At 53.3% G+C, this 23,023-nt stretch overlaps 2 protein-coding genes across 2 annotated transcripts; both read left to right on the top strand.

The window, feature by feature from the left end:
* Positions 1–4,047: 4,047 nt before the first annotated feature.
* Positions 4,048–14,545, top strand: LOC309679974 (protein-arginine deiminase type-1-like; the record flags this gene model as incomplete). Its single annotated transcript, XM_082493446.1, has 16 exons — positions 4,048–4,139; positions 6,041–6,215; positions 6,694–6,763; positions 8,073–8,134; positions 8,876–8,993; positions 9,112–9,237; positions 9,864–10,039; positions 10,125–10,228; positions 10,555–10,678; positions 11,556–11,663; positions 11,751–11,902; positions 12,996–13,140; positions 13,383–13,476; positions 13,572–13,651; positions 14,081–14,206; positions 14,312–14,545. The coding sequence occupies 16 exons, from the start codon at positions 4,048–4,050 to the stop codon at positions 14,543–14,545; spliced, it is 1,986 nt and encodes a 661-aa protein (XP_082349572.1).
* Positions 14,546–16,211: 1,666 nt separating this feature from the next.
* Positions 16,212–22,701, top strand: LOC309679999 (protein-arginine deiminase type-1-like; the record flags this gene model as incomplete). Its single annotated transcript, XM_082493482.1, has 16 exons — positions 16,212–16,303; positions 18,025–18,205; positions 18,279–18,351; positions 18,452–18,513; positions 18,632–18,749; positions 18,841–18,966; positions 19,261–19,439; positions 19,529–19,632; positions 19,704–19,815; positions 19,899–20,006; positions 20,209–20,357; positions 20,511–20,655; positions 20,755–20,848; positions 21,152–21,231; positions 22,246–22,374; positions 22,447–22,701. The coding sequence occupies 16 exons, from the start codon at positions 16,212–16,214 to the stop codon at positions 22,678–22,680; spliced, it is 1,986 nt and encodes a 661-aa protein (XP_082349608.1). The 3' UTR covers positions 22,681–22,701.
* Between the last annotated feature and the right edge of the window lie 322 nt (positions 22,702–23,023).

Consider the following 23,023-nt stretch of genomic DNA (forward strand, 5'->3'; position numbering starts at 1 on the left):
GGGAAAAATATTAAATCCTTCCTGGGGAGGTTTTGGCAAAGCATCTTGCAATATCTGCACTTAAGGAGGATGGAGAGGGGTAGTCGTGTCCAAAAGGTGTCCAAGGTATCCTTGCTGTACCTGCCTCTGGTGCTGGGGACAAGCGCCAGGACCTATCCATCCCCACCACACAAGGGGTGGTGAAAGCCTGTGTGACTCCCCTTGCCAATTATTGAATAAACTGTGTTTTATGGTGCAAGAATTGGATTTTTCAGGGTGCAAAAGGGCTATTCGTGGTGCAGGCTCTGCTCCGTGCTATCAGGTGGGAGATCAGATATGGTAAACCATCACAGGACGTATGTATATAGCGATATATACACACACACACGTAGATGTCTGGAGGCTCGTGGTTTCGTGGCTATAGTCAGTCTGGTCAGAGGAGTTCTCCGGTGTTTTTGAAAATCAGATCTGCCAGATTAGGAACTGCTCTGCATAAACTTCCCCAGCACCGATGGATCTCTGCCTGCCCTAATTTCGAGGACCTGGGAACAGATCCCAGTGCTGGAGCTCGCAAACAACTGTGGTGAGCTGATTCCTGAGGGTTTTCACGTGCGTGTCACCCAGCATCTCCTCCCTGAGGAGGACTGAGCCAGTGGGTGCAAGGGTGTTTTAAGCTCCATGGGTTTTCAGGGTGGTTTTGCAGGTCCCTTCCTGCAGGCACGTTCCTTATTGCAAAGAGTAGGAGGGAAATGTCCCCCCATGCGGCGTCCTTTCAAGCTGACCTTTTGCGTTTAGGAGGTGCAAACAGGTGCCCATCCCAACTGAGCCACGAGGTGCTGCCCATTCCTGCCTGTTCCTGCCCGCGCTGGCTTTATTTTGGAAGAGGCAGGCAGCTTCGAGGAGGCGAAATCAACCCACCGGTGAGGATGAAGGAGCTTGGGTGAAGCTGAGCCCACCCGTGGTTTTATTGCTGTCCTGGCAAGGGAGATATTTATAGGGCAGCAAATTTAATGCAAAGCTGGAGGAGAGCGTGGGCAGGACGAGTGTGGGGTGCGTGCATGGCTCCAGCCCTAGGGGTAAAAGCAGTTTTATGGGTTGCGTTGCTCTTGGATTGCCAGGTATGAAGCCTCCCGGAAGGCAGATGCCTTTATTTTGGGAAGAAGAAAGGATAGAGGGGGATTTCTGGTGCTTTCTCACCCAGGAGAAGGTGGTTGCAAAGCCAGGTCTGACGAGTCCTGGCCACAGATGTTTTACCAGGATGGGGACCAACCTCTCATGCGTTTTACTGGCTTTAAAAGCATTTTTTACTGGTCCAAACTGGCCTCCTACTTCTCCTTCCTGGGGACCTGCCTTCCCCATGCTGGGATGCTCCTGCCGTGCTGTTACAGCTACTCACCTAAAGAAAATAAACCCTTATGCAAACCGGAGCAGGACTTGATAACTGGTTCGATGCTTTGCCTTGTTGCAAGTAATTAGGCTGACATGGCTCTTAAAAGTTCCTGCCTGCAATTACGTGTGCAGAGTAATAAATAAGGTGTAATTATTGGCTTAGGGAAGTTATCAAACTTTCCTTGATGGAGTGGCGGTGCAGGATGGGTGAGAAGAAATGCCCAGAGGGGGCCTGGGCTATTAGTAGTGTTCCTGGGGGAGCACTTGGGGGGGAGTCGGGTCTTGCTCCATCATGGTTAAAACCAGGCTGAAATTGGGAAAAAGATGAAGTGAACCCCAAAAAACAAGGCTGTCCAAGCTCATTCAATCTGATGGAGAGGCGGGATCGCATCCGTCGTGTACCAGGGATCTTAATAGCAACTTCTCCAGACAAGGTGTTATTAGGAAGAAACACTCAGCTCTGAATGGGCCAGATGACTTAAAATCGTCATTCTACCTGTGCACGGGCATGTCGGTGCTAATAGCAGGTGGAGGAGGAAGAAGAGGTGAGTGCAGGTACCACCCAATGAAGACGAGGTGTTTTGGGCTTGAGCGAGCATCCGCAGTGACCGTGGTGGCTCAAAATGTGCCGTGACTAAACTTGCTGAAAAAAAACCCAACCCAAACCTGAAATGAAGATGAGGTTTCGGCACTGTGTCTCCATCCTTTCTGGATAGGCGTAATCCTGGGTGGATTTTGAGAAGCGTATGCTCTCAAACCCTCTGCTGAAGCCCTCATGCTTGCTGGGAGCCCGAAACCACCATCTTCCACCTCCCTTCAGATTACAGACCATACCAGCCTGACCCTGTGGGGATTAAGGTGTGTTCCCTGTCCGGCACAAGGCTCAAACCAGCCAAGCAGGATGCGATGCTAAAATCACAGCAGGCAGCAAGCTCAGCACCATGCCCAGTCCAAACCAGTGCGACCAGCAGTTGTGAGTGGGAAATCCAACATGCAGCTGTCTTTGGAAGAGATGCTGCCGTGGCCAGACTCTTCCTCAAAGGATGCAATGAGCTCCTCGTGCCAGCTCTGCTTTGCCCCAACTTGAAGGGTTTTAGGGGTGCGTGAAGGCTTGTGCTCCCCCATGAGGGCTTGAGAACCAACAAAATTCGCAAGTCTATAAACATCAGGAGTTTGCCTCGGTGCTGGGTTTTGGGAAATGGGATTTTATCTAAAATCTCAAGCAAGGCGAGGTCCTGGAGAGCCTGGAAATGCCGCTAGCGTTTCCCACTCAAGCATCCTTGGCTGCCCCAGCAGGCTCCCATGATCTTATTAAAGCCGTGCTCGCATACGAGACGCAGTGCTGTTGTTTTTTTTCTGCTGCAATTAAAGTTTGAAGGAGGCCTTTAATGTAGACTGGCTGGGAGATGTTTAAAGCAGCTGGTTTGATCTTGCGGAGGAAGGTGCATGCAGGTCGCTGCTCCTCCAGATGAGGACATGCGGCTCAGTGCAGAGGTGGGAATTGGTCCTTCTTGCTCCGCTGAGCCTGCTTTGACCTTTTTGGCTTGCAAGGGGTCCTCCTGCTCACAAAACTTGAGTTTATTCTGGCTCCAGCCTTCTGCTGCTGGTTGCATCGCTAACATGCTGTGAGAATGGGAACCCCCATCTCCCTGGCTGTGAGGATGAACCTTGCGGGAACAGGGCTGCCAGCACTCTCTCCATCCCTATGCTGCCTTTTTCCTCCATCTTAGCTGCTGCCTCCATCCCTGAGCACGGAAGAGACTTCCTTCCCGGCTTCAGCAAGATTAATCTCACCCGGTTTCCCTCTTCACGGGCAGGCAAAGCCTCCTGGGATGGCCTGGAGTGAGATGCCTATCTCCGGTAGACGACATCTTCCAGCGATGCGGATGTTTCCCGTGAGACTTTTGTTGCCTGCCCAAAAGCCCCAATTCCCCTGAAACGCCAAGGTCCAAGCGAAACGCTGAGAACTTTTAATTTCCGCTGAAAGCCTCTTGTTGTTTTGTTGTTGTTTGTTTTTTCTCCCTCTTCCCTGCCTGCCAAATAACCAGTTTTCCCTGCACCCGTTTCTGCCCGTCGCGCTCCTCGGGAGTTGTTATGATGGGAAGGACTGACCTGAACAAACATTTCCTTTTGTTAGGCTTTATTCAGGCATTGCCCTAATGGGGTAGCCGAGGCCGTGAGTCACCTGTGGAGAGACTAGATGGAAAATTTGGGTCGTTTTAAAGAAAATGCATTATTTTAATGATACTGTGTATTGTAATAACCCTAAACAACCACTTTGCGCAACAGGAGGAATTGAAATGTTAAATGCATAAGCTTTGGAGTCCTTATATGGATCTGTAAGGGAATAAAAAGGTGAGAATAAGCCCCGAAAGAGCTCGCTGCTGAGCATCCCAGGGCAGGGCTGGGTGTCACCCACCCTGTCCTTCCCCTTTGCCTCGTGTCCCCTCCCTGGAGCCGCCTGGCTCCCTCTGGGGGTTGCCTTATCGCCTCCATCTCCCCGAGCGGGGCGGCAGCTTGCTGGGTGGCGGAGGTGGAGACGGCAGGGTCCCCTGGCTAAACCCCGTCATCGAGGGAAGGAGGAGTTAAATTCCCCTGCCTTTTAATCCAGTCGTGCTGGTTTACCTACAAAGCCCAGCAGCAGCTTCCTTCACATGCAGCTGCGGTCCCCGGCACATCATGCCCCAACGTCACGTCGTGCAGATGTCCACCAGCCACGCCAGCTACGGCGTCTGCGTGTTGGGTACCGAGGTCTTCCTCGATACGCGCCGGTAAGGCTTGGCATCGGGGTATCCCCATCATTTTCTATAGGGCTGATGGGTTTCGGGGAAGCCCAATGGTGGTTTTGCTCTTTGTTTGGAGGAAAAATGCGTGCTAGGGGGGAAATCGGAGCTCATTTTGAGCCCTCATGAGTTTATCCAAGGAGTTGGTGAACTTGTTCGGCGCACTGGGGACACGTCCTGCTGGGTCTGTTCTAGGGGACGATGTCCCATGCGGAGCTGCGCCCAAAGGAGGGACGTCGGTTCTTGCAAACGCGAGGTGTCGAAGCGTAGCCGAGCCATGACGATTTGCAGGCAAAGCCCATGCACACCCCGGCTAAGCGGGATCTATTTCTGGCTGTGAAAACATTAGGCAAGAGCAATTCAAGATGAGCAACTTGGCTGGAGCTAAAATGGGGTAAAGAATAAAATGCGTGGCTCAGGCAGAAAAAATCCACCAGCAAGTTTGCGTGGGCAATTTCACAAAAAGAGATTTTTCCAGCATTAAATACGGGACTTGCTTTATTAGCCAGATACGAGGCTGTATTTACCCGGCTGTTACGTTGTCATTATTTAATAAATCACGTTTATAATGATAGAGACTACAGGACAAGCCAGTTGGGATCGCATCCGGGGCAATTATTTGGGTTGTGTGTTGGAGCTGGGCCAGGACATGCCATTGTCCCCCCTAATGGCTTTGGATTGAACTTTAGCTGCCCTAAAAGAGTATTATTTCTCCTCTTGGCCGGATGGGAATACATAAAAACTATTATTTGATTTTTTTTTTTCTAGATTTGGACTCAAAGCAAGCTCAGTCCCATTTATACATGGAGCCCGAGCCCCCACATGGGCTGATTTGGCTCTTCAGTAGCAAAATCTGAGCTTTGGTCCAAAAAAGCAGAGGGTGAATGTTCTTTCAAGTGAAAAAAATGAGATCATTTTGTTCTCCGAGACCACTGGCCAAGGGGAACTTGGTGATGGATGAGTCAAGCTTTGACTGTGCTTTGGTCTGTTTTGGGGCAGAAAATGGAGAACGGTTGGAATCTGGTGGTGATGCTGAAGTGCGAGGGCTGTAAAATCAGGGCAAATAGAGCAAAATTCAAGAAGTCACGGTGTGTAACAGTGTGCAGGTGGATTTATGATGTTGCATAATGTTAAATACAAGGGGTGACAAGCGAGATGACACTTTAATCTCCCCTTACAAGCTACTGCAGGCACCAGGGTTGCCATGCCAAGAGCAACACCAGGAATAAATCTCTTCTGTGTTATTGTTGTGTTTTTTTTTTTTTTTCCTTATTCTTGCTGTTAAAATTTACCACCCTGTCCCTTTTTGCGTGTGGCTGGGGAGGCTGGCTCCTGATGGTAGACAGGTCGGAGCACTCGTGCTCCTGGGATGGAGGTGCTGGGCCTGTAATGAGCAGGTAGACAGCACTTCAAAGGCAAGGGATGTCATGCAGGTGGGGTGCAGGTTCTCCATGCTTAGATTCAGGCTCCGCTCCAGTTTGGCCATCTCTCGGGTCAGGGTATGGTCCCGTGATAACCGTCTCCCCGCATGGCCAACATCAAAAATTGTCCTGGCTCTTTTTCAGGGTTTTGTTGTGGAATGTTGAAAGTTTGGGGGTTTTCTTGCTGCTGTGGAAGGAGGTTGAATGCCCAAACTTCAGCGATTCGCAATCTAGGCTTAACCACGGACGGACGTGCCGAAGCTCCAGTGGGAGCTCTGCTTGCTCAACACCACCACAGAGATAATACATATAAAATTCAGACAATGCATTTCGTCACCTGAAGATGGTTTCTGAGTCCTTTCCACCCAGTTAAGGCTGGATTTTAATTCTGGGTTCAAGTATTTGGCGTCACAAAGGAGAATAGGAGGGACAACTTGGTCTATAACCCATCGCTGCTCTCTGTTTCAGATCTACCCCCAAAGATGCCATGTCATTTGATGTCTATGCCACCTCTGCGGTTACGGTCCACATCATCCACAGCCCCATGACAAAACCCATGATTAACTCCAGATGGCCCCTGGATCCTGATATAGAGGTTGTAGTGACCATTGATGTCATCAGCAGGACTGTCAATGACAATAAGGTTAGTTGCTTTTTATGCACCAAAAATGGAAAAATAAGTCAAATTTTCCAGGAAAGAAGGGAGGATTATGGGCAGACTCAAGCATTTGTAGGTGGTGCTGACATAGGGCTCATTTCTGTGGAAAAAACTCAAACTTAAAAAGCATTGTGTAATTATCGTGTACGAAAAATGAAACTAAGAAGGAGAAGGAGATCACATTTTGTACCCTAAATGTGAGACAGCGGTGGTTGCAAAAGCTGGTGTCAGAAACTCCATGCCGGCCAGCAAAAATACTCCAACCTTGACTTTTTTTCATGCCTGTTTTTGCGCTGAAGCAGGCAGAAATGGTTCGGCTGAACTATGATTAATGGAGAATGACTTGGATGAATGCTCCAAGAGCTTGTTGTATAGCGTTGGTTGGTCAACCCAATGAGTGGAAAGACCTACTCAGCATGACGGGACATGGGACATGGGTCATGATCTGGTGATGTCTTCGCAGGTTAAGATTTCGTACTACGGACGGGAAGGCAATGAGCTTTCGGTGGCTTGGTTGTATCTCACCTGCGTAGGTAGGTATTACAGCAATGCTTCTTCAAACCCGGCCAACCCTTTCTGATGCCAAGATCTAGTTGGGTTCATGGGATGGGAGTTAAGTGGGGGGCGCGGGCTGCCCATCTGTGATGTGCAATGAAGGTTTGGGTGTTGACTGATGCTGACAAGCAAGAGGGAAATAATTAAAATGTTATTATGCTGCCTTATATGGTGCAAAAAAGACACAGGCTGGGCCGTGTCCCCACCCAACGTACACACTGAGCATCCTCTTCTGCTTGCCAAGACCATTGCGTTGGCAGAATAGGATCTGAAGGAGACCATCTCACCCAACTTTGGCTGACATCCCCCTCCTTGACCTCCGTTGCATCTAGTGGAGAGGAATAGGCACCAAAGAGTAGTCGTCTGACCTATTTTAGAAGTTTAGGATGAGATGAATCATTCCCATGAAATGCCTGTTTTCCTGTACTGACTACAAAGGGAGTCTAGACAACCAGTCTGGATGCAGAGCCTTCCACTTGGATGGATTAATTACCCTAAATTTGGAATTTTCTAAAGCGTTCACATGACAGCCAGACCTGTGTCCTTAAGTCATACATATGCCTTCCAAAATTACACCTGAAGAGGCTGATGGTTTTCCACGTCCCATCACTGATGGTCTCCATCTAGGGTCACCGCTGTCCACAGGGCTTTTGCCTTACCAAATGCTCTTGACTTGCTTAGATTTAGAGCTTCATTTCCAGCTTCTCCGTGTCCTCCTCTCTGCATCAAAGAGAAGGACAATCTCTGTTTCAGTGCCTGTGTTTTTCACACGCTATATATCCGATTTGGAGGAGTCTCTGTATTAAGATAGGCTTAATTCAGATTTAGATAGGGTTTAGACGAGGTCGCTAGTAAACCTCCACTTTGTTGTAGCAGAGGCAGAGATTTGGGCCAAGAAGAGCTCTGTAAGGGAAAGTCCTTCTCAAATATTGCATCAAGCCCGGTAATTATTTAGATGTCCATTCACCCATGGTGAAAACACTTTCAAGCCTCCACCGTGTTTTGGCTTCATGAAAAACGCAAAATATGCCATGAAGTGGGTACATCCCATCTGGGTGAACCAAGATGGGAGAAAGTAGCTGGAGACCGAAGGGGGAAAGACATGAAAAAGCCATCAAGTTGGCTTTTCTATTGGCATTTTATTGGAGATGTTTGGTCTGAAGCAGCTTTGGGGTGTGAAGGTGGGGTTGGTGTTGGATGACTGATGACTAGTGCCAAGGATGACCCCAAAATGCTGCTGAGAGCTCATTCCCCTGCCAGTGGCTTCCTTCTCTCTTGATGTTTCAGAGGTATCCCTGGACGTGGATGTGAGCCGTAATGGGAGAGTGAAGAGCAGAGGGAAGGACAAGGTAAGGAGAAGCTTTGCTGTAGGCAACGTATGGAGGGTCAACACAGGATGTGGTTGTTTGCAGTCTTTTCCCCCTACATCTCCAGGAGGGAGAGGGACTTGAGTGGTATTGCTGGTGTCTGAATTAGAGAAAATCGCATGGCGAATTCTCAACGTACTAATTGAAGAGGAAAAGACTTGATTTTCTTATTCCATGCCAAAATCTCCTGCTTCTCCAGTCCAGCCCCAAGGATTATATAGGAGAAAATACTCTGCTTTATTTTCTTTTCTTTCTTTTTTTTTTTTTTTTTTCCCCTTTTTGGACTTGAAACATGCCACTAAATGAGTCAGCTGCAAGTTTTGCAAACAGCAAGAGATTTACCCCTTTGGCAACAAATCTGCATATGCCCAAGCACTTACACCTGGGTAATTAGAATTAGCTGCAGCCCAATTGGCAGCACAAAGCGTACAATGAGATAAGATGCATTTCTAGAAATGGCATAGTGTTGCCCGGATGAAGCCTGGCAGATACTTTCTGGCTTGCTAGAAGATAAGATCTGTTTGAAATAGTCTTTGCCGGCCCTGCTAGAAACTGAGGTTAGGAAATTTAGTGGCTTGAAAGCATTGCTGCTGTCTCCCCACCAGTCTTGATTGTGTGTTGTGGGTTGTCCTCTGAGCGTGGTCGTGGGGTTTCCCCCGGTTTGGGAGGAGGCTGGGATGGGGGAAATCTTGCTCCCATCCTCTTTGGGTGCTTTTCCTCCAGGACAAGTGGACGTGGGGTCCAGATGGGCAAGGTGCCGTGCTTCTAGTCAACTGTGACCGGGACAGCCCTGGCACAGGGGGCCCAGACAGCGGTCAGGTGGACATACGGACCACTGCAGGTAGGGTGTCATCTGCAGCGCAAAGGTACTCAAAAGATCTCACTGGAGTGTTTCCTGCTTGCAGCACCTCCCTCCCCTCTCTCCGTGTCCCCTCTTTCCATCTTTTTCCGCACCATAGACCTCCAGGACATGTCCGTCATGCTGCTGCGGACTCAAGGCCCCAGCGCTATCTTTGCTGAGTACCAGGTGGTCCTGCACATCCCCGAGTCGAACGCAGATAAAGTGCGGGTTTTCCACGCTATCCGTGAGTACTTCTTCCTTCCTTCCCAGATATCTGTGCATGATCCTGAGGTGGGTGAACCCTGATTTTTTTTGTTTACCGTGGCTAGGGGCTGGGTGCCTCCGATTGCCAGAAGCACTCATTTATCCCCAAAGCTCCTCTTCTATTCTAGAAGATGGGGTTATATGGGAAAAATAAAGGGGAAAAGGATAAAAAAACCTTTTCTCAGTGGGGCTGCTGAAGTTTTGACATTCCTACTGGGCAGATAACCCCCACGTGGCTCCTGGCACCTTTTCAGTGAGGGTGATGACCCAGCAGCCAAAGCAGCCCATCTTGTCGGGCAGCGCGTTTTGCCTTTGAACACCCCAGCAGCTGGATCCCCAGCAGCTCCCTGCAGAAAATCAGGTCAGGGAACACAAGTATATCATTAGATGCTTAACTGGAGCCATCCACCTTGAAAGGGTTGGACCTGAGGGTATAGAGTCCTCTTTGTATGAGGAAGATCAAGTGTGTTCCCCAGAGAAGAGGAGGCACACCCACTCCTCTGCAAACCACATCAGCATCAGCCACCTCCTCGCTGGTGCCTCCTTCCAGCCCGGTGGACAGGTTGGTCACCCCGTCTTGGGTTGGGTATTTCGGTGTTTCTTTAGGGAGTGACTCACACCCCCACTACAAACCCGTGTTGGGGCCGGACAAGCTCTCCTACGTGCTGGACCATGTCGGCAATGGAGAAAACACCTTCTATGTTGAAGGGTTGGCTTTCCCTGACGTGGGCTTCTCTGGGTTGGTTTCCTTCAGCGCCAGCTTGCTGGAGGTTCCCCATAAGGTACGTTGGGTTTGCCCCATCCCCTGCAAAGTCCCCCAATGGTGAGGTTTTCAACCACCGCTCCCTGGTGTTTCACCCCTTGCAGAATGCACCGGGCACCCCAATTTTCACGGATACAGTGGTTTTCCGCGTAGCACCCTGGATAATGACACCAAACACCCAGCAGCCTGTGGAGGTTTTTGTCTGCAGGTAGGTGGGACATCAACCCATTGCTCTCCTGCCTTGGGTGACTCTCCAAGGAGGACCTTTTGACCCTTCCTTGCTACGTAGACGCTATAGGGCGAGCCAGGCTTTATGCATGCTATAATGGAGGAAATATTTGGGTAGGGAGCCCGCTGACACTCCTGCAGTCATTGAAACCCCAAGGAGAAAGGCTGGAGGACCTTCTCCAGGGTCTAACCTCATGCAGAACATTCCCAGTGCATTTGGGAATGAGGAATGTGCTGCACAGTCTGGGCTGGGGTGGACTTCTTGTGATTCCCGCTCGCAGCGTTTGCTTCTTCCTCTCCCTCCAGCATCCAGCAGGGCCCAGACTCCAACCAAGTCTTTCTGGAAGGGCTCCGGGTCCTGCTGAAGAAAGCCAACTGCAAGCTGACCATCTGCTCGGAAGTGGAAACCCGCAGTGACCGCTGGATCCAGGTCATCAATTGATGCTTGCAATACACGGCTCTCCTCATCCCTTACAGGTTTTTGGGCACATTGGGTGTCACCCCCATTGCTGACACACCTGGGAGGGACTAGCTGAGTTGCTTGGACGAGTACTTAGATGCTAAGAGGTGAACCAGGCATGGGGAAATGCTGCTGGTGGTGGCAACCAGCACGGACAGGGATGTTGTCCATGGACCTGATGGGTCATTGCAAGAGAGACCCCATGGGACATCGCAAGAGATGCCCATTTATAAGAGGGTCCTAATGGAGGCATTGCGAGAGGGACCCCATTGCGAGAGGGACCCTATAAGACATTGCAAGAGGGGTCCTATTGCAAGAGGGACCTTCTGGGGGCATTGTAAGAGGTACTTCATTGCAAAAGGGTCCCCATTGCAAAAGGACCCCGTGGGGCTTTGCTAGGGGGTCCCCAAGAGGACACTGCAAGAGGGTCCCCACTGCGAGTGGGATCCCATGGGATATTACAAGAGAGACCCCATTGCAAGAGGGACCCCACAGTGTGTCACCAGGAGGACATGGCGCATGCCGGCTGGACATGCCACGTGCTCCGCGCAGCATGCCCAAACTCTGCTGTCCCTGCCCCGCTTCCCTGCCCGTTGTGGCCACGTGTTGCTTCCCCAGGGGTGACCCGTGCCAGGCACTGCGGTGCCATGTGGGGTGTCACCCCCTGGGAGAAGGCGGCAGCTGCCTTCCTCGGGCTTAAGGGCAACAGCCGGGCTTTGCCAGGTTTGCCCCATTTCCTGCTCCACCCTCACCGCACACCTCGCCGAGATGGTTATCACCCCACCAGGAACCTTCCTCCTCTTCCTCCTCCTCCTCTTCCTTCTTCCTCCTCTTCTTCCCACAACAGGACGAGCTGGAGTTCGGCTACGTGGAAGCACCGCACAAGACCTTACCCGTTGTCTTCGACTCGCCCAGGAACAGAGGCTTGAAGGATTTTGCTTTTAAAAAGATCCTGGTACGTTGTTGCGTTGCCAACCCCCCTTTTTTATCCCCCCAAATCCTCCACCCGGGGGGTCCCCATCACTTCTCCCCTCTTCCCCAGGGCCCTGATTTCGGCTACGTGACCCGTGAGCCCCCCGGGAAAGAGATCACCAGCCTCGACTCCTTCGGCAACCTGGACGTGAGCCCACCGGTGACGGTGCGAGGGAAGGAGTATCCCCTGGGCCGAATCCTGATCGGAAGCCCCCTGCCTTGGTGAGATGCGGTGGGGCTCAAGCCCTCCCTCCAGGATGCGGGGAAGCACTGAAAATCCTCTCATGAGAAAAGGTTGCGCCCTTCAAGAGTGGAAATTTGGGGCCGATTCCCATCAAATCCCAGATTTAATGCGCATCATTATTCCTTCATCCCTTACAAAATCCTGCCACTGCTCTGATTTTTACCTTCTCCTCTCTGGTGCTTTTACGGTGATCCTAAAGCACTGTAAGCACCTGGGCTTGTTTTTATTTCCCTCCTATTAAAAGGAAAAGCAGGGGAATCCAGGAAAGAGTAAAATCCTGAATAACTGGAAATTGTTTTGCTCTGGGCAGGCAGTGCTAGGCAGCCCCGCGGGAACAACAGCACCCTGCAAAATCCTCCACAAAGGAGGTTATTTTCCTGGAAAAATAACAACGGGGACGAATCCAGATGGGGTATGATCCAGGAAAACAAATGGGATGCTCTGACCCCAGCCCCGCTGTAAGGCAGGGAGCTTGCTTCGGTTACCGTGGCGGGTAAATGGCATTTTCCCAGCCTCGCTGGGACCGTAATTATCCCTTATTACGAGAAATTTAATTAATGTTTTCCCAGCCTGCTGCTGTCTGTCTAAGAAAACTTCACCCCTGTGCGAAGCGCTGTGTAAGGAGCGATTTAGGATTCACAGGGATGGGGGGAAATTGAATCCAAAGGTGCCTGAGCGGAACGGGGGATGTAATGCACAGATGCCTATAGATATACACAACCTACATATAAAAAATATATATTATATAGATATTTTAATATATAATGTAGCTATATAATATATAGATATATTAATGGATAATATAGTAACATAGAATATCTTTATAGATTTATGTGCTATATATTAATATATGCTATATATTAATATAGTATATATTTGGATCAATTAATATATATAATACAGATATATATTGCTCAGGCTATTTCCAGCCTCTTCCCAGTATTTCCCATTAAAACGGGATGCGCAGGTGCATCTTCTCCCCTTGGCATGATGTTCGGGGGAAGGATGGGGTAAAATCTTGGGGAGGGGTGTGATGGCCACCTGCTTTCTCCTCCTCCCTCTGCTCCCCAGGGCCTCTGGCCGGCGGATGTCCAAAGCGGTCAGGGATTTTCTTTACGCCCAGAAAGTGCAGGCGCCGGTGGAAATTTACTCGGAGTGGCTGAACGTGGGCCACGTGGATGAATTCCTCACTTTCGTCCCCGCTTATGATAGGAAGGTAACGGTCCCTGGAGCTGTTCCAGCTTCTGCATGGGGGGTGATGCACCTTCTTTTGGGGTGGCTTCCTGGAAGACGGTGAGTCCCTGGGTGGCAACCCATGCGCCCTGTGATGGTGGCATCCTGTGCAACCTTGCAACGCTTGGGGCTGGGTTTGGAGTCAGCGTGGTGTCTCTCAGCAGGACGATGGGATAAAATATCCCACCAACAGCAAAGCGTGAACCCCTGGGCTCTCTCCCACAGGGTTTCCGGCTCCTCTTGGCCAGCCCCAATGCCTGCTACAAGCTCTTCAAGGAGAAGCAGAGGCAGGGCCACGGTGAAGCCATGCAGCTCGTCGGTAAGACAGCGGGTGAGGGCACCCCTGCAGTCTGGTGGGGACCATTGGCATCCCTTATCGGTGTCCCTTACCGCTCTGCTCTGGTCCCCACACAGGGATGAAGGGCACTGAGAAGAGAAGCATTGACGAAATCCTGGCGGATGAATCGCTGAGGAATGACAACAGGCACGTGCAGGTGGGTCTTTGCACCCCTGGATTTGGGTGGAGTTGCTCACTTCGCTTGCGCATCGCTGCCGGGTGATTTCTGGGTGTGGGGAGCATTTTTAAGAGATCCTGGAGAAGAGCAAGGAACCGCGGCGTGAGTTGCAGCGTGCAGTGTGAAAGCAGGCGGGCAAGAAGAGCAGCCATAAAGAAGCCAGGCACCCTTGGGTGCTTGATCACCCCAGCCCATTGTCCCACTGACTGAAGAGGTGTCAAAACCGAAGGAAAGAAGTTGCTTGGGTTGGGGATGGGTTCAGGAGGGGGAGGGGATGGGATGGGATGGGATGGGATAGAGTTCGTGAGGATCTGGGCAGGGTTCAATGGGGCACACATGGGTCCGTGCATGGGATTTGGGGGACTGGGATGGCCTGGGGTGGCAATTCTATGTCCCTCCTTTCTGCAGCGCTGCATTGACTGGAACCGCGACCTCCTGAAGCAGGAGCTGGGCTTGAGTGAGCAGGACATCATTGACATCCCCCAGCTCTTCATCCTGAAAGGTTCCCGTGCGGATGCCCTTTTCCCAGATATGGTGAGACCTCCGGCACCTCCTCCCCTCCCACCCCTCTTTTTTCATCCACACCTGATGCGAACACACCTTTTGGGTGGAAAACACTGATTTTTGGTCCGGCTGCAGGTGAACATGCTGGTGCTGGGCAGGCACCTGGGTATTCCCAAGCCCTTTGGACCACTGGTGGGTGGGCAGTGCTGCCTGGAGGAGAGGGTGCGGGAGCTGCTGGAGCCCCTGGGCCTCACCTGCACCTTCATCGATGACTACTTCTCCTACCATGTCCTCTCCGGTGATGTCCACTGTGGCACCAACGTCCGGCGTAAGCCCTTCGCCTTCAAATGGTGGCACATGGTGCCCTGAAGCGCCCGGGGTCGGGCTCAGGTCCTGCAACCGGAGGATGAAGGTGCATTTGGTGCATCAGAAGATGCATCAAAATTAAAGGTTTCGCCAATAAAGCTGCATTAACACTGAGGGCGCAGCTCTTCCCCATCTCCCGTCCTTTTTTTTTCCTCAGCTGTTGGGTTGAAAATGTTGTTTGAAACCTTTAATTTATTTTATTTTTTTAAGCACGTGGGTTTGTTATGGGAATGGTGCCTTTATGGGATGGCCACAACTGCGGTGGGTGGAGGATAGACACGGAGCGTCTTTGGGAGCGTGGTGCGTGCAAGTCAGCAGGCAAGGAGACTGCTTTGGGGGTTTGAAGCCGCGTCCCACTGCAAAGGGTCTTATAGTGCCTTATCCAGGGTTTGTAGCTAATAATCCCTCCAAAAAATTCCCTTTATTAGTCAAAAACCACCTCCCCTTGGGGAGACCGGCTCTTTGCCCCGACACGGTGTGCCCTGTCCTCATGCAAATTATTTTACATCTTTCCCAATGAGAAAATTTCCTTTTCCTTTTGCAGCCGCTCCGGTTGCTCTTTCTCTCCCTCTTTTCATGGCAAACGAAGCGTGGCATTTCCCCGTCCCACCTGGCACCCCTGCCCGTTTCTCCTGCCAGCGCTGCCCTCACCCAGCAGGAACCGAAACCAGTCCCCTGCCCTGGGCGTTGTTTAGCCCTGTGTAACCCCAGGAGCTATTATGGGGCTAAACCCACTATTTTTTGGGGGGGCAATTTGCTTTTCCAGCAATACTTTTTGAGGTGTAAAAGCATAGCTACGCCTCCAGTATAAACCGCTGCAACGCAAGCGCTGCAGGAGAAACAAGGGGGATGCTCTCCAAAAGGAGTCACACATCCCTCTTGGCACTCCTTTTTTATTTTTTTTTTAACCAAAAAGAGGATTTCTAACCCCAGGACCTCCCTTTCCCTGCGGTTATGGCTCTGCTGAGTTTCCCCGGCCTGAGAGATATTAAATTCTAGTGGCGCGTGATCCCGCAGGGAGTTGGTGGGGGGACAGCTGCATCGGCAAAGGGCTCTCCCACGCCGAGGCGAGGATTTAATTAAAACAAAGACGATTAAAGCCGCAGTGGGGTCTGTTGTCCCCACCGCAGGTGACGTATCGACCCCCAGACCCAGGGGATGGGGCAAGCACCCAGCTTACACCTTCAACCCCCTCAAAAATAAGAATTAAAGCCATTTTTTCTAGCTAGGCAAATAAAAACCTTTAGGAGGAGAAATAAAACGCCTCCGAGTCCGGTGCTGGCACGTCCCCAACTCGGCTCCAGTGTCACGCTGAATATTTTATGGCGTGGGTTTAAGAGTGGCCGGTCCCATCAGCATCTCTTTGTGTTAAGAGGGGGGAGAAAAAAAAAAAAAAAACAACCCGAACCACCCCCGAGCTTCTTAAAAAGAAAAAAAAAACCAACAACAAACCAACCCCAAACCCTCAGGGGTGTCTTGGGGTGCTTTTCCCCCCTCTGCTGATTCACACTCCATCCATCGCCGGGGAGCACGGCCGGGCACCGCGCACACCCAGCCCGGAGGTGGGATTAAGCTGAGCTTTGGTTAATCCCCTCCCAGCATTCAGGCTTTATAAATCCCCTCGTGCCACCCATCGCAGCACCCAAGGGTGCCCTGGGGGCCCGCCGGCATGGCCCAGCAGCGCCACGTCCAGCTCTCCACCCAGCGTCCCACCAGCACCGTCTGCGTGCTGGGCACTGAGCTCTCCCTGGACGTCCGCGGGTAAGCGGCCGCAACGCCGAGGGGGGAAAAAAGAAATGAAAATCTGCTAAATCTGCTTTTTTTTTTTTTTTTTTTTTTTTTTAACTTTTATCCCCTTAATCAAGCTGATAAAAATAGCTCAAGGTGGGGAGGAGGCTGCTGCTGCTGCTTGGGGTGGTTTTTCCAGGGGATGCGGAGCCCCGGGAGGAAGAGGATGCTCCAAATTGTGATGTGGCAGCCGGGCAGTGAGCCATCCAAGGGGGATTTTGCAGTTTTTTGGGTGCAAAAAGCGCCACCCTGGGAGCTTTAAACGATGTCCTGGGGCTGAGGTTCACATCCCGGCCGGGGTTTGCTGCGTCCTCCCTCCCGCAAAATGCAAATATTTCCTGGTTTCGGTGGAACACAGAGAGCGAAACCGCTGCGATGCTGCTGGCCGGGGTGTCACGTCCTGGCACTGCATGTTTCAGCTGCTTCGCTGGCCCCAGCCCAAATTCAAGTGCTTTTCAGCAGCGGGTTTTGCTTTTTGCTTCCTTAAAGCCCAGTTCAAACAGCAACTTGGGGGTTTTATTTTCCTTAATGCATCCCAACCTGCTGCACCATCGCTGCCGACAGCATCCTGTCCTCTCCCGCTGACCCCGGGGTGGGTTTTTCCCCGGGGGACGGATGCGGGTTTCCCCCCATCGCGGGTCAGGATTTGTGCTCCTCGGCCCGTCGCCCGTGGCCTCTCGCGCCGAGGCGGAGCGATGCGAGCTGCAGCCTGCCCCGCTGTCACAGCTTTGCTTCGCTCTTAAGGGGATGCGACCGGTCAGGGCTCGTCGCCGCGGGGTGAAATGTGAATATTTGGGCAACCCCATGCCAAAATCCCTCCCCCCACCCCCCCCGGACCAGCTCCGGGGTTTTGCTGGGACGGGATATCGCAGGATTTGCTGCAATTGCATTTTTTCAGGGTTCGTTGCAGTTGAATATTGCAAAAAGTTGGTGCGTGTTGCAGGGTTTATTGCCATTAATATCGCGGGGGGTTGTTGCACTTTCATATTGCGGGGCTTGTTGCATTTTGCATCACTTGGTGCGATTGAAGATCGCAAGATTTGGCGCATCTTGCGGGGTCCCTCCCAATTAATTTTGCAGGATTTATTGCCGTTGCCTTTCGCAGGATTTGTTGTCTCTGGCGGGATTTGTCGTAATCACCTTCTGCGGGATTTGTTGCAATTTGCCCGTTGCAGGATTTGTTATAATCGCCGTTTGCAGGATCTGCTGCGTAGCGAAGGACCGGTTGCAATTGTCATTTTCAGGCTCTGTTGCAGGATTCGCTGCAATTGCATCTCACGGGGTTTGTTGGGTGGTGAAGAACCTGTTGCAATTGCGCTTTGCATATCGCAGGACTCGTTGCAATTGCAGGCCTGCATTCGTTGCATTTTGCAGGACTTGTTGCGACTGCAAATTGCCGGGTTTGTGGAGTATTGAAGGACTTGGTGGAATTTCCTTCCGCAGGATTTGCTGCGTATCGCAGGATTTATGGCTGTTGCGTACTGCAGGACGTGTCGCAACTGCGTTTTGCAGGATTCCTTGCATTTTGGGCGGCTCGTTGCGGCTGCCCCTTGCAGGATTCCTCACGTGTTGCAAGATTTCTTGCATGTGGCAGGACTTGCGTCGCCTGCGGATGGCCGCACGCTCTATTACTGCAGCGTTGCCCCCACCGGGGGCTCTCATTGGGCTTTCCCCCCCCCCCAACCCCACTCCAGATCTGCACCCAAAGACGCCGTCGCCTTCCACGTGCAGGGGACGCCGGGCGTGAAGCTCTACGTGGTGCATGACACGCAGAGCGTCAAGTTGCCCTCCAGCGTGTGCCGCTGGCCCCTGGCCGCCGGCACTGAGGTGCTGCTGGCCATGGACGCTCTCAGCAAGGACGTGGGCGATGAAAAGGTGGGTGCCCGTTGCCACCGGCAGGATGCGGGCCCTTCTTCGCGCGGTGGCGAGCGCCCGCTCCTTCTTGCAGGTCAGGATTTCGTATTTCGGGGAGGCCGGCGGGGTGCCCGTGGCCAGAGCCATGCTGTACCTCACCTGCGTGGGTAAGTGGGGGGGGGGGGTACGACACCCCCAAATCACAGCGCCGGTGGGGGATGTGTGTGTGTGTGTGTTCTAACCCCCGCGGCACCCCTCTCGCCGCAGAGGTCTCGCTGGACGCCGACACCAGCCGCAGCGGGGCGGTGAGCAGGACGCTGCTGGATAAGGTATAACGTGGGGTGGTAGGAGTCCCCCAGGACCACTGTGGGGTTTGAGGGGGGCGGGGGGTGATGGCTGACCCCCCCTCCCCCCCAGCCCTGCTTTCTTCCACCCCCCCTCCTCCAGGCAACGTGGACGTGGGGTCCTGATGGACACGGGGCCATCCTGCTGGTGAACTGCGACCGTGACGACCCCAAAGCCGAGATGCCAGATAACCGCGATACCGCCATCCGCTCCTACGCCGGTACTGGCACATCCCATACAAGAACCCCCCATTTTCCTAGATTTCCCCCCCCCAGATTTTCCTTTCTTACACTTCTTTTTCCCCCCTTTAGACCTGAAGGACATGTCACAGATGGTGCTGCGGACCCGAGGACCTCGCACCATCTTCACCGGCCACCGCCTCCTCCTCCACGTGGACTTCGGCAACGCCGATAAAGTCGGTGTTTTCTACGGCGGCAGTGAGTGCCCGATGTGGGGATTTGAGGGGGGACAGACACCCCAAATTATCGAGGTTCAAGCCAGATGCTTGCAGCAGAGCGCGCGTCTCTTCTGCACCATCCAACCTACATCCCAGGGCGCGGTTTTATCTGATGCACCGGGTGATTTTGCTCCCCGCCCCGTGCATGCTCCGTGGGCTCAAATATGCTTTTTTTTTTTTTTTGCAAGGGTTTAGCAAAAAAACGGAGCTGAAATGGGGCAGAAAAGGGATTGTTTTTTTAAGGGGGGGGGTCGCACGGTGCTTACACCCGCAGACAGCGTTGCGCTGGAGGAGTACAAACACGTGCTGGGGGGCTCGAAGCTCGCCTACGCCGTCAAACCCAGCCGGCATCAGGAGGAGAGCATCTTCTATGTGGAGGGACTCGCCTTCCCCGACGTCGGCTTTTCGGGACTGGTGGCATTCCACGTCACGCTGCTGGAGAGCCCGGAGAAGGTACTGACCCCTGGGGGGGAGCCAGGGTGAGCCGTAACGTGGGGGACAGCGGACCCCAAACGCTGTCCACCCCTCTACCCTCATCTCAGGGTTTGCTGGAGACGCCGATTTTCACCGACACGGTGGTTTTCCGCGTGGCTCCATGGATCATGACCCCCAACACGGCCGCACCGCTGGAGGTCTTCGTCTGTAGGTGGGTTCTAGGTGGGCGGCCGCATCCTGCCCGGTGCTGGATCAGCCCCCACATCCCATTTTTCTTCCCAGCGTGGATGATAACGAGGATTTCGTGGCGGCCGTGGGTGCTGTGGCCGAGAAAGCCAAGTGCCCGCTCACCGTCTGCCCGCTGCCGGAGAACCGTCAGGACCGCTGGATCCAGGTGGGTGCAGGATGATGCCCAGCCCCATCCTCGCTGCAGCAGCTCCAGGGGGGCTCCCCTCATCTTCTCCATCCCTTCTCCAGGACGAGGTCGAATTTGGCTACGTGCAAGCTCCCCACAAGACTTTCCCCGTCGTCTTCGACTCACCCCGTGACCGGGGACTGAAGGATTTCCCCGTCAAGAGCATCCTGGTACCCAATCCCTTCCTTCTCCCTTTCCCAGCAAGGCATAAAGCTTTGCAAACCCATAAAAGAAAAATAGAATAAGTCCATTTTTTTCTTACATTTTTGGGAAAGTGCAGAGCCAGCACGGAAAATGATTTGACAGTGCTGCATTTCGGCTGCTTACAGCTTCTTTTTAAACCATCATCACCTTCTTTTTCCCCCCATCCAGGGCCCTGATTTCGGCTACGTGGCCCGGCAAGCACCGGAGGGCGCTTCCAGCCTCGATTCCTTTGGAAATTTGGAGGTGAGCCCCCCCGTGACGGTACGGGGCAAGGAGTACCCCTTGGGCCGCATCCTGATCGGCAGCAGCTTCCCCAGGTGAGGGGCAGGATGGAGTCATCAGAGCATTGGGGAAAAAAAAACAACCTACACCCAAAAAAAGATTTTTATGCACTATTTGAGGTTGGTTGCATCACTTTGCACCCCAAATTGGCAGTTCCCCCCCCTCTTGTGGCCTCCTCCTCCCCCCAGATTCGGCGGCCGGCGGATGGCGAAAGCCGTCAAGGATTTTCTCGTCGCCCAACAAGTGCAGGCGCCGGTGGAGCTGTTTTCGGACTGGCTCCATGTCGGCCACGTAGATGAGTTTCTCAGCTTCGTCCCTGCGCCTGATCGGAAGGTAACGAGTCCGGGCGAGGGGGGAGAGGGGAGAAAAAAGAAAAAAGTGGGGCGCAATCTTTATTCCACCCCCAAAAATCATCCCTTTCTCCCTCACCAGGGTTTTCGGCTGCTCCTGGCCAGTCCCAGCGCCTGCTACCAGCTCCTCAAGGAGAAGCAAGAGGAGGGGTTCGGCGAAGCGGCGATGTTTGAGGGTAGGGGAGATGAAAAATGGGGCTCAATGGGTTGTTTTTCCCTTTTTCTTGCAAAATGCAATGGGGCGGGCGAACCCACGGCACCCCGAATCCCAGCTAATGGCTGGAAAGTGCTGCCGGCAGCAAGGATGGGGGACGGAAAGAAGCACCGTTAATTAAAAAGCTGCATAGATTTGGTTTCCCGGGTTAGGATGGCGCTCGCTGCCGGTGACTCCCAAAATGGGGGAGCTCCTGGCTCAGGCCCGGCAGTCTTGTCCCAAACTTGGTGGGGGAAGAATTTCTGCCCAGTTATTTGTGCTGCAGGACTGGAGAAGGTGCCCAAACCGACGATAAATGAGATTCTGGCTAACGAAGGCCTCCGGAAATTCAATAATTATGTTCAGGTGAGGAAGGGGAGTGCAGGGCTTCTTTCCAGCCCGCCCTGTCCCTCCCTCCATCCCACCCATCCTTTTGTCCCTCTGTCCCTCTACCCATGCCTCCGTCCCTCCATCCATCCACCCATCCCTTTGTCCCTCTGTCCATACATCCATGCCTTCATCCGCCCACCCATCCCTCCCTCCATCTGTCCACCTATTCCTCTGTCCATCCCTTTGTCCATCCACCCATCCCTCTGTCTACCCATCCTTCTGTCCATCCCTCCATCCATCCCTCTGTCCATCCATCCACCCATCCCTCTCTCTCCATTCACCTGTCCCTCCATCCACCCATCCCTCCATTCCTCTGTCTGTCCATCCACCCATTCATCCCTCCATCTGTCCACCCCTCCATCCATCTCTCAGTCCCTCCCTCTGTCCACCCATCCCTCCATCCCTCCATCTGTCTGCCCATCCCTGTCTACCCATCCTTCTGTCCATCCTTCCATCCACTCATCCCTCCACCCATCCCTCCGTCCCTCCACCCCTCCGTTCCTCCACCCCTCCCTCCCATTCCTCCCTCTGTCAACCCATCCCTCTGTCCATCTGTCCACCTAACTCTCCATCCATCCACCCACCCACGCCTCCATCCCTCCGTCTACCTGTCTATCCCTTTGTCAATTCCTGTCCATCCATCCCTCCATCTGTCCACCCATCCCTCTGTCCATCCCTCCACCTGTCTCTCCATTCACCTACTCACGCCTTCATCCCTCTGTCCATCCCTGTGTCCCCCTCCCTCCATCCCTCCACCCATCTCTCCCTCCATCCCTCTGTCCATCCATCCCTCCGTCTGTCCACCCACCCATCCCTCCATCCATCTCTCCATTCACCCACCCATGCTTTCATCCCTCTGTCCCCCTCCCTCCATCCATCCACTCCCTCCGTCTGTCTGTCCCTCCCTCCTTCTATCCATCTGTCCCTCTGTCCATCCATCCCTCCCCCCCTGCCCCGCACCACCGCTGACACCCCCCTCCCTCCCTCCAGAGCTGCATCAGCTGGAACCGGGACATCCTCAAGCGGGCGCTGGGACTGGCCGAACCGGACATCCTCGACATCCCCCAGCTCTTCCGAGGCGACGTGACCACCGGCGCCGAAGCCTTCTTCCCGGACATGGTAACACCACACCAAGCCGGGGCGGGAATTTGGGGTGGGATTTGCGTTCTCACGGGCATCCCCGTGCTGCAGGTGAACATGCTGGTGCTGGGCAGGCACCTGGGCATCCCCAAACCCTTCGGACCACTGGTGGGTGGGCAGTGCTGCCTGGAGGAGCGGCTGCGGGCACTGCTGGAGCCCCTGGGCCTCACCTGCACCTTCATCGACGACTACTTCTCCTACCACGTCCTCTCCGGAGAGGTCCATTGCGGCACCAACGTCCGGCGTAAGCCCTTCGCCTTCAAATGGTGGCACATGGTGCCCTGAAGCGGCCTCAGCGCCAACGTTCCTCCTCCCCCAAATCCCTCTCCCCATCCCTGCAAGTGCCTTCGGCGGCGGCGGCGGCTGCGACCCTCAGCCTGTGTTTGAAATAAAAAAGGGGCTGCAGCTTCCCCCTGCGCTCCCTCCTGCTGGGTGCAAAGTTTGCAGCTTTGTTTTGGGGGAAGGCGGTGGGTTTTTACCCCACTCTCTCGGTGACACTGCGCGGTGGCGCATGGACGGCGTTCTCCCCCCCCCCCCCCCCGCAGCACTTTGGTTAAATGGAGAGAAAAAAACGGGGTCATACATGCGGCGCAGCATGCGCGAACATGCGCGTATGTGTGCCCCCAGA

Source organism: Vanellus vanellus (genome assembly GCF_965231255.1).
Source record: "Vanellus vanellus genome assembly, chromosome: 20".
Lineage (NCBI taxonomy): Eukaryota > Metazoa > Chordata > Aves > Charadriiformes > Charadriidae > Vanellus > Vanellus vanellus.